At 49.9% G+C, this 11,297-nt stretch overlaps 1 protein-coding gene across 1 annotated transcript in view; it reads left to right on the top strand.

Annotated features, from left to right (window-relative positions):
* The first annotated feature begins 607 nt into the window (after positions 1 to 607).
* The window catches only part of LOC147100386 (sialic acid-binding Ig-like lectin 12), a 32,343-nt gene continuing 21,653 nt past the window's right edge, over positions 608 to 11,297 (top strand). The window contains exons 1-2 of the mRNA XM_085968233.1: positions 608 to 748; positions 2,013 to 2,175. Coding sequence (XP_085824359.1) covers positions 608 to 748; positions 2,013 to 2,175 — 304 coding nt within the window. The remainder of the gene's footprint in view (positions 749 to 2,012; positions 2,176 to 11,297) is intronic.

Below are 11,297 nucleotides of genomic sequence, written 5' to 3'. Positions count from 1 at the left end.
ATTTAATGTAATTTTAACTAACTTTAAACACGTGATTTTTTTTTCAATTTATTTAATGTTTTCGAAAAAAGAACAAACACAGTTGAAGAATTCAATCCTCAAAACTTTGATAACAGTTCCAAAATACCATCTTATTAAAAATATGCTACTTATTTCATCACCTCAAATCAATGGCCTTAGTTCTGGTCTTTGAGTTGTTGGTCGTTTTCTAAGCTTTCAGCTTCTTTGAAGTTATTCATCAGCGATTGTGAGTTTGCTAGGTTGGCATAATATGAATACCAAAACCAACAACTGTCGCTGTTTCCAAAAACATTGCAAGCAGAGAATAACAAGTCTTCTGCAGCCAGAGGTCATCGACGTCACCGTATTTGACCAGCAGATGGTGCAAAACCATACTCAGATACAGTAAATGAATCTAAATACTGCTAACTTCAAGTACCATAACAACAGTATCTAGACAGGCTGATCAGAAACTAAAAGCATCGAAAGAAACCCCAAATCTCCTGATGGCGCCAGATCTGCCCCAGAAGTTCAGTGGCCACCATTTTGGATCAGACGAGGTTTAGTTTAGAATGCCCACCCGAAACGGGTGTTAGGCCCTTTGAATATGCTGTTTCAGGACCCCGATGCCAACTTGGGCAGAAACTGGGTGGATCATATGCTGAGCATGCTCCGCTCAGTTTTTCTGGGCCGACAGCGGCCTAACCCGCGGTGCTTTAAGGGACCAAGGGAGGCCGGCAAAGACGAGGTAAGTTTTCCAGTTTCCACTTACCTTAATGTGAAGCGAGGCGGGCCAGGGCTGCTCCTCCTGGCTCTACAGCAATACTACGGGCTGCTGGCTGCATGTGCTCATCCCTTTGCCGTTCGCCCCCCACCCCCACCCCCACCCGACCTCCTTTCCAACTTTCCCCCAGGAGCTCCAGAAGTTACCTGTGGGTTGACTCGGCGTCCAGGCTGGCTGATTTTCGGATGGCCTCTGCAGCTCGCCAGCATTATGGAAATGAATTCAAGGCCCAATGTGGGGCGAGCAGCAGGCCTCCGTCTTCAGGTGGCATTTTTAACGCATCGCTGTTTTCGCGCTGGTTCCACTCGAAAACCTACTTTCTCCTCCTATACCAGTGAGGTTTGGTTAAAAAATGACAGTAATTATTATACATAAAAAAACTAATGGAAAACTGGGTTTTATAAGAAATCTAAGCTTGGGCTAAAAATTCGGTATAGCCGCGTTTGGGGCGCTAGTCCTGGCGAAGCACAAAGCTTAGCGCCAGGCGCACTTTCGCGCCACCTAGCACGATATTGGGTCGTTGCGCCCGAGGGTGATTGCGGTGCTAAATCAGGCGCTGCACGAGACTCCTAAGGCGCTAACCCGGCGGCGCAACCCAATTTCACCGCGGCGGGGCGCAGCGCAGGTGCTGTCAATAATCACTTACCCCGAGACACACTGGCACCGGACAGCTCTTAAAGGGGCGGGTCAATTAGGATCACCAGACACAGCACTTCTTGGCAGGCCTTAAATTCGGCGCTAACTTACCTGAGGCACTCCAGCCTGTCAAGACATGGAGAGGGTGAGGCAGAGGGTGGAGCGCTTCACAGATCTGGCATTGGAAGATTTGGTTGGCGCTGTGGATATTCTGTACCCTGAGGATGGAAGGAGGGCTCAACATGTTGATTACTGGCGAGCTTGGAGGGATGTGGCCACCAGAGTGACCTGCAGAAGCGTGGTGCTCAGGAGTGCAGTTCAGTGCAGGAAGAAGTTCAACGACCTCACTCGGGTCGTCAGGGTGAGTGCCTTTTCCACGATCATCTTCACCCCTCCATCTGCACCTGGCTTTATAGCTAGAGGGTGCCCGAACCCCCAAAGGCCATCTGTCAGCCAGCACCCGTGGCCCTTTCAGGAAACAAACACGCAAATGCTGCTCAGTGCATGATGCAAGGGCTATTCAACCATGGGGGGCAAGTGATGTCTGCTCATTGCAGCATGTTTCAACACTTTCCCGTCCTTTCTCCTGCAGGTGAAGCTGGCCAGGAACCTGCGTGAGCAGATGGCCACCGGAGGAGGCCGGCCTGACCTGCGCATCCTCAGCGACCTAGAGGAGAGAGTGCAGAGAATTATGGGAAACCGGCTGACTGGTCCTGTCGCCTCTGGAGCTGCCGACCCCAGAGTGGCCAGTGATGGTAAGGCTATCACCTTTTTGATCTCTCTCCCACCACTTGTTCCCCCCACCAGCATGATTTTTCACTGCCGATCCACTACAGTACATTGCAGCATTTATGCCTCCCTCGCTGCCACCCTGTCCTCACGCTAAAGCCACTCCTGTACCTCCCTGCTTTCAGATGCTGATTCGCCAGGTGAGGAGGCGGGCCCTCAAGCTGCCACTATGAGTGACTCTGAAGGCGACGACCAGGAGGAAGCTGGAACATCCCAAGCACCCTTAGACGAGCCAGCCCAACGGCAGACTGGGGGCACAACTTCCCTGGAGGGGGACGGGGGGGACAGCTCTGAGGAGGAGGAGGCAACGCCAGGCACCAGCAGGCTGCAGCAACGCGGGGGGGGAGGGAAGCTCGGGTGCCGTCTCCCCGGAGGGCGAGTCATGCCACCAGTGCTGCTGCACAGAGCGCAGAGGAGGTGCGTGCCCTCAGTGAAATGAGCGCCCAGGCTGGCCGGAGGCACACTGAGCTCATGGCTGCAGTGGCAAGGTTGGCTGAAACCATCGAGACACTGGCGAGGAGTGTCCAAGACATCGGCGCAGCACAGGCCCGGAGTGCGCTGGACTTCGGGTCAGCATTGGAAAGGTCTGTCCAGGGCTTCGGCGAAGCAATGGAAAGGAGTGTCCAGGACTCGCTGGTCTCCTGTATACGCAGATTGAAGCCATGCGACCAGTGACTGCTGCCACCCTCGATGGCTCAGCCAGGATTACCCGGGGCCCTCACAGCACCACAGCAGGCCAGCAATCTGTGCTCCATCAGATTGCTCCGGATGCTGAAGTGCTGCCCCGTGGGAGTGCCAGTGTGTTGTTGGAGCAGGGAGGTGCTGTCCTCTCTCAAGATGACAGCATTCCTGCTGCCACCACTGGCACTTCTCCACTGCAGCTGCCACCACCTGCAGGACAGACTGCTTCCACCCATGCAAAGGTGGAGCAGTCAGCAGCTGGGCCCTCTAGGCCCAGAGGTCGTCCAGGCCGCACCTCAGGGGCATCTGCGCTCAAGGACAGTCAGCAGGCCTCCCCCAGCCTTGCTGCAGCCACTGGGGTCACATTAAGGAGGAGCTGCAGGGAGGGAAGGGGCCAGAGTCGAAAGAGACCAAGATCCCCATCAGGGGGCAAAGAGTAAAGGGTGGTGATGAAGCCTTTGCTGAGGTGGAATCAAGGCCAAGGAGGATGCCATGACTGTACTTTATGTTTTGGCCAGTCTCACGGGAGGGAGAGCAACTCTTATGAATGCACTTTATGTTTTGGCCAGTCTCACGGGAGGGAGAGTCAATAATGTGTCTGTGTGTTATTTAAGCTTTCTGTTCCTATTGCTTTTTCATGTTGGAAGGAAGCACATTTTTTGTAATAAAACACTTTATTCATTTACAATGGCCATTGTAGTGTATGTAACCGTTCCACCTTTAAGAGAACTATTTTAAGGGTTGCACTACTTTATCTTGGCTGCTGTATACTGTAATACCGGTGGTGACCACACCGGTATATAAGTGCTGTGCAATGATTTATTGGGCAGTTCCGCCCTGACCTTCAACTAGTAAAGACCTGTTAAAGTTTACTCTTGTGGTCTGTGTAGTAATTCTCAATATAACACACAGACTTAACAGCCATGTCTGCTATTTACATGCATATTGCCCTTCACAGGCTTGGGGGTATAAGGGTGTGTCCATTCCTGTTCTTGGAATGGCTACAAGCATTCCGTGAGAGGGGCCTAGAAGTGACTTGTGATCAGCCTCTGACGCACGGCCCTTCCAGTTAGTACCTCCCTCCCATCTTGGTCCTCCTCCTCCTCCTCCTCCTCCTCTGGTGCGTCAATGTCTGGTGGCATTGGCTGGGTGCGTAGGATAGTGAGGTTATGGAGCATGCAGCAAACAACGGCGAAGTGCGAGACTCACTCAGGCGAGTACTGCAGTGCTCCCCCGGAATGGTCCAGACAGCGGAACCGCTGCTTCAGCACGCCGATTGTGTGTTCCACAATGTTCCTCGTCACCTGATGGCTCGCATTGTAGCGTTCTTCAGCAGGGGTACTGGGCATCCGGAGTGGGGTCATCAGCCACGGGCACAGAGGATAGCCCTTGTCCCCGAGAAGCCAGCCCTCTGGGTGAGCCGGGGCCTCGAAAAGGTCTGCTACAGAAGTCTGGCGCAGGATGAAGGCATCGTGGCTGCTGCCTGGGAACTGCGCATTCACTGCGAGGATCTGCTGTCGGTGGTCACAGACCAGCTGGACATTCAAGGAATGGAACCCCTTGCGGTTGCGGAACTCCTCTGGATTGAAAACAGGTGCCCGCAAAGCCACATGCGTGCAGTCAATGGCATCCTGCACCATGGGGAAGTCCGCTATTGCAGCGAAGCCCTCTGCGCGCTCCAGCTGCTTGTCCGGGGTCATTGGGAAGGAGCTGTACTGCCGCCTCCTTTTAAACAGGGCATCAGTCACTTGACGGATGCAGCAATGCACCGCAAACTGCGAGATGCTGGCTATGTCCTCAGATGCAGCCTGAAAAGAGCCGCTCGCGTAGAAGTTCAGGGCAACAGTCATCTTCACAGCCACCGACAGAGATGTCCTGCACCTTATCTGAGGATGCAGTGCTGTCCGAAGCAGGTGGCACAGCTCAGTCACCACCTCCTTTCTAAATCGTAGCCTTCTGACACACTGCTCCTCCGACATGTTCATGTAGGAAAACTGCTGTCGGAAAACCCTGCCAGCGTAAGGTCTGGTGTGGCGACGTCTGTTGGCCCTCCTCCGTCTGGCCATGGCCGCCCCCCTCTCCCTGCGTCTCAGTGCCCTTTCCAGATGGTTCTGCAGCAGGACGTTCTCCTCCAATGCAGCCCCCATAATAAGTGCGTACAGGAAGTTTTACCGTTGTAAATGCTCACCAACAGCAAGGCGATGGTCAGAAGGCTGAAGTTCCTCTTCCTGTGTGGGCTCAGTGGTCAAAAGGCTCTCTGTGTGCAGCTCAGCAACTCTTTGTAACTCACGAAGAAGTTGTGCTCCAGAAATGGCTGCCGCTTTTAAACCACACCAGTCCCCTTTAAATAACACCCCCCAAGGCCGAGAGCGAATGGGTAAGGTTCCATGTAAGCTGTCACTATTAGTGCCAGGCGCTACGGAGGGGGGCGCCACTGAATTTCCAGTCCGGGGCGCCCAAAAGGCGTTGTACACTCAAATGACATCATAATCTGCCTGCGCCCGTGAGCGGGCGCTAAGATTTTGCGCCAGCGCTAAATGCATGCTCAATATGGGGCGAGGCGCCAGGCTCCCTGTGCCCGGCCGGAAATTGGCTAGCGCCCCACTTCTCGGCCTCTTTAGGCGTTAATCGGTGGCGCTAACAACTGAATTTCTCCCCCCTAGAATATAAAAATTGAGATGTAATTGTGAATCTATATAAGGTGGAGAACTGTATGCAGTTTTGTGCTTCACGTTATAGGAAGGATGTTGAGGCAACAGAGCAGCACAGCACAGCACAGATTCACAAGGCAGCTGCCTGGTACAAGGGAATACAAATACAAAGAAAGACTTGGAAAATTGGGGCTATTTTCATTAGAACAGAGCAGATTACTGGGTGATTTGATAGAGGTGTTTAACATTGGGCCAGAAATTAGGATCGGGTGCTTGCCGCGCGTGCAAGCCCCCGATCTGCACTCACCCTGCGCACTGACATCTGAAGCCCGGGCCTGCTTGCATTTCCTGTCACAGGCCCGGTTCCGATGTCGGCGCGATGTGCTTACCTGATCCAACGGCGTAGTTAGTGCGATGTGCTGGCTGGGATCAGGTGAGCACTCTGCAGCCAATCAGGGGAGGGGAAACTCATTCATGAGTTTGATAGTAAAGACTGTCAAACTCATGAAAACTACGGGCGCCCAAAAGACTACTTTAACTTTAATTAAAATTTTAAAAACCATCCCAATAATTAAATGCACTATAAATAACTTTAAAAAGCTATTTAAAACAATTAATAAAATTTTTGAAATTTTTTTTTTTCACGAATTCGGGTCTAAAAATAAACTTACCTTACTGTAAAGTCCTTAAAAACAATGAAGCTGTGGAAAAAATGTAATAATTTTAAATATTAGACCACTTACCTTCAAGAATCCACTGCTTACGCCTCCTTTTTTCATTTCCAAAAAGTTCAGTCCCTTGCACACGCGCAAACCTGTCCAAACGAAGGAAGTTCAACGCGTGCGTGCAGAGTCCTGCGCGCACGCGTTGGACCTCTTAACCCCTTAGTTCGATGGAGAGGAAATGCCGGTTTCCCGCGCATGCGCTGTGCATGCTGGAATCCGGCACTTCCAACGGGCCCACGCATGAGTACACCGTCCGTACTCACGCGTTGGGACCGGAATTACTGGCCCATTATGAAGGGTTGGGACAGAGTCGATAGAAATCGACTGTTTCCGGTAGTTGAGTGGCCTGGAACAAGGGGACATAGATAACAGATTTAGGACAGACAGCAGGAAATTTTTCTGTTGTGAGGTTGTGGAATGCACTATACCAGAGTTACTGATAGAAACAGAGACCATGGCCGCAAGGAGGCGGGTTGGAGTCGGGTTGCCTGGTGGGCGGGTTCCGGTCCCACTTCCAGTTTCAGGCGATCCCGATTTGCGAATTTAATTTAAGTGGCCTAATTAGTCCTGTTGTGCGCACTGCCCGGTCCAATGAGTGTGAGCACGTCTGTTGCTCTTCACTGATGATGTCATTGCTGCTGCTGTTTTTAAGAGGCCCATGTAGCCTCAGCCTCTCATTTCTCCTTTCTGCTGCTGTTTGAATGGGCCCAGGCTACAATGACTGCTGCCAAAGCCAAGGCTGCTCCAAGGTTCAATGAGGACTCCCTCCAAGCTCTTGTGGAGGGAGTAAGAGGGCGCAGGGAGATTCTGTTTCCTCCCAATGGCCAGAGGAAGCTTCCTCAGCAAACAAAGGCAGCCTGGCTGCAAATTGCTGAGGAGGTAAGCGCAAGGCCCTTATATTCACGCAGACGGGTCCAGTGCCGAAAACGGTTTAATGAACTTCTGCGATCATCAAAAGTGAGTATCGCATCACACTTACCTTCAATCTGTTTCCCTTCTCTTCTCATCACCAGCACTCTGCTTTGTAAGCCTGCTCCTCCACATCCCACCTTACTCTCACTTCCCTTGCACCCTTACCTATCCCTCTCTCTCTCTGTACTGAATCACTTCACCATCCTACTATGCACCCCTCATAATTGCTCTCACACTTATGCAATGACAACAACTAACAATGCACAGGGAGACAGCTTCCTCTTGGCACCTCACTCCATCTTCGTCTCCCTCTAAGCTTCTGTGTTATGGATTCTTCAAAGTCACTCCATCACTCTCGCTGAAACTCCACTTGTGTCCCTCCTTGCAGGAAAAGATAGCCTACAATAAGAGGGAGAGAGCGAAGACAGGAGGAGGCCCACCATCCCTGGCGACATTGACAAGTGCTGAGGAGGTTGCACACGAGATTGTGGGAGGTGGCGAGGAGCTGGAAGTGGGGGACGGAGAGATGGGCGCACTAGATGAAGCTGGTGACAGATTAGATTTTCAACCCTCGCATTTAGATTTCATGATTGACAACAATGACATATGATGTTCATAGAGATTGACTTTGGATCATATGCACAATAGGATGTGTCTGCTACCGAAAAATCAGATGTCTAACTCATGCCTTTATTCTCCCACAGGACCATCGAGAGCCCCCCTCCCCAATGTCCAGGAGGAAGAGCCGGACGACTCCTCAGAGGAACCTGCAACCTCTGAGGGAGCAGCGTCACCAGGACTCAGCGCACCCAGCACCAGCGCAGAAATGTACACTTCGGCGGGGTCATCGCGACATAGAGTAGTGTTGTCACCTGGTCTATCACAGCTCACAAGTGAGCATCAGCAGATGGTAGAGACAGCGACGGCAGTGGAGAGTCCTCGTCGGAGGTCGCAGGACACTCCTAGCTCTGCTCAGCTGCATGTAGATGCTGTGCTTCTGGGGCCATCCAGAATGAGAGTGGTGCTAGAACTTCAGGAACAAGTGCAGGAGTCTCTGATAGGGTTTGCATCCAGGGTAACTGCGAGTGTGCAGAGAATGGAGGAGTCTCTCTCAAACATGAGCACAGCCTTTGTGGAGACAATGGTGCATGAATGTTCTGCCATGGAGCGGGTGGCAACCTCCATGGAGAACATAAGTCACCAGACACAGGAGAACATGGTTACTCTTCTAAATAGATGGTCCGTTATGGAGGATAGATGAGCATCTATTGAGGAGAGGCACCAGAGGTACATGGACGTCCCCGTTATGAGGACTGTCAGTACAGAGACGGGTCATAGAAACATAGAAGATAGGAGTAGGCCATTCGGCCCCTCGAGCCTGCTCCGCCATTCAATGCGATCATGGCTGATCATCCAAATTCAGTACCCGGTCCCTGCTTTCTCCCCATACCCCTTGATCCCTTTAGCCTTAAGAAATATATCCAACTCCTTCTTGAATATATTTAATGAACTGGCCTCCACCGCCTTCTGTGGTAGAGAGTTCCACAGGTTCACCACTCTCTGGGTGAAGAAATTCCTCCTCATTTCTGTCCTAAATGGCCTACCCTTTATCTTTAGACTGTGTCCCCTGGTTCTGGACTCCCCGACCATCAGGAACATCTTTCCTGCAACTAGTCTGTCCAGTCCTGTCAGAATTTTATAAGTTTCAATGAGATCACCTCTCATTCTTCTAAACTCCAGCGAGTACAAGCCCAATCGACCCAATCTCTCCTCATACGTCATTCCTGCCATCCCAGGTATCAGCCTGGTGAATCTTCGCTGAACGCCTTCCATGGCAAGAACATCCTTCCTCAGATAAGGCGACCAAAACTGCACACAATACTCAAGATGTGGTCCCACCAAGGCCCTGTACAACTGCAACAAGACATCCTTGTTCCTGTACACAAACCCTCTCGCTACGAAGGCCAACATACCATTTGCCTTCTTAACCGCCTGCTGCACCTGCATGCTTACCTTCAGCGACTGTTGCACAAGGACACCCAGGTCTCGTTGCACTTCCCCTTCTCCCAATCTATTGCCATTTAGATAATAATCTGCCTTCCTGTTTTTGCCACCAAAGTGGACAACCTCATATTTATCCATGTTATATTGCATCTGCCATGTTTCTGCCCAATCACCCAACATGTCCAAATCATCCTGGAGTTTCTCGACATCCTCCTCACAGCACACTCGCCCACCCAGCTTTGTGTCATCTGCAAATTTGGAGATATTACATCTAGTTCCCTTCTCTAGATCATTAATATATATTGTGAATAGCTGGGGTCCAAGGACCGATCCCTGCGGTACCCCACTAGTCACTGCCTGCCACTCGGAAAAGGACCCGTTTATTCCAACTCTTTGCTTTCTGTCTGCCAACCAGTTCTCTATCCAAGTCAATACCTTGCCCCCAATCCCATGTGCCTCAACTTTACACGTTAATCTCTTATGCGGGACTTTATCGAAAGCCTTCTGAAAGTCCAGATACACCACATCCACTGGTTCTCCTTTTTCTATTTTACCAGTTACATCCTCAAAAAATTCCAGTAGATTAGTCAAGCACGATTTACCTTTTGTGAATCCATGTTGACTTTGTCCGATCCTGTCACTGTTTTCCAAGTGCTCTGCTATTACATCTTTTATAATGGACTCTAGCATTTTCCCCACTACCAATGTCAGGCTTACCGGTCTGTAATTCCCTGTTTTCTCTCTACCACCTTTTTGGAATAGTGGGGTAACATTAGCTACCCTCCAATCCATGGGTACTGTTCCAGATTCCATCAAAAGTTGGAAGATGATCAGCAATGCATCTACTATTTCTAGGGCCACTTCCTTAAATACCCTAGGATGTAGATTATCAGGCCCTGGGGATTTATCGGCCTTCAATCCCATCAATTTCCCTAACACCATTTCCCTACAAATAATGATTTCTTTCAGTTCCTCCCTTTCATCAGACCCTATGTTCCCCGGCATCTCTGGGAGGTTATTTGTGTCCTCCTTTGTGAAGACAGAACCAAAATATGTATTTAGTTGGTCTGCCATTTCTTTGTTCCCCATTATAAATTCCCCTGATTCTGACTGCAAGGCACCTACGCTTGACTTGACCAATCTTTTTCTCTTTACCTATCTATAAAAGCTTTTACAGTCAGTTTTTATGTTCCCTGCAAGCTTACTCTCATATTCTATTTTCCCCTTCTTAATTAATCCCTTTGTCCTCTGTTGAATCCTAAATTGCTCCCAATCCTCAGGATTATTGCTTTTTCTGGCCAATTTATATGTCCTCTCCTTAGATCTTATGCTATCCCTAATTTCCCTTGTTAGCCACAGTTGAGTCACCACTTCTGTTTTATTTTTGTGCCAAACTGGGATGAACATTTTCTGTAGTTCATCCATGTGGTCTTTGAATGTTTGCCATTGCCTATCCACCATCAACCCTTTGAGTGACATTCCCCAATCAATCCTACCCAACTTGTGCCTCAGACCATCGTAGTTTCCTTTATTTAAATTTATGACCCTAGTCTCTGAGTCAATTACTTCATTCTCCATCTTAATGAAGAATTCAATCATATTATGATCGCTCCGACCCAAGGGGCCTCGTACACATGATTGCTAATTAATCATTTCTCATTACATAATACCCAGTCTAAGATGGCCTGATCTCTGGTTGGTTCCTTGACATATTGGTCCAGGAAACCATCCCGTAAACACTCCAGGAATTCCTCCTCCACAGTATTGTTACTAATTTGGTTAGCCCAATCTATATGTAGATTAAAGTCGCCCATGATGACTGCTGTGCCCTTATCGCATGCTTCTTTAATTTGCCTTTTAATGCCATCCCCAACCTCTGCCTTACTGTTTGGAGGTCTATATACCACTCCCACTAATGTTTTCTGCCCCTTGGTATTTCTCAATTCTACCCATACAGATTCCACATCATCAGAGCAAATATCCTTCCTTATAATTGTGTTAATCCCTTCTTTAACCAGTAATGCTACCCCACCTCCCTTTCCTTTTTGCCTATCTTTCCTGAATATCGAATACCCCTGGATATTGAGTTCCCAGTCTTGGCCATCCTTGAGCCAC

This window comes from Somniosus microcephalus, chromosome 26 (assembly GCF_052327205.1).
Source record: "Somniosus microcephalus isolate GS21.2 chromosome 26, FLI_Smic_1.0, whole genome shotgun sequence".
Classification (NCBI taxonomy): domain Eukaryota; kingdom Metazoa; phylum Chordata; class Chondrichthyes; order Squaliformes; family Somniosidae; genus Somniosus; species Somniosus microcephalus.
The sequence above is the reverse complement of the archived record's forward strand: the minus strand, read 5'-3'. Positions and strand labels throughout refer to the sequence as shown.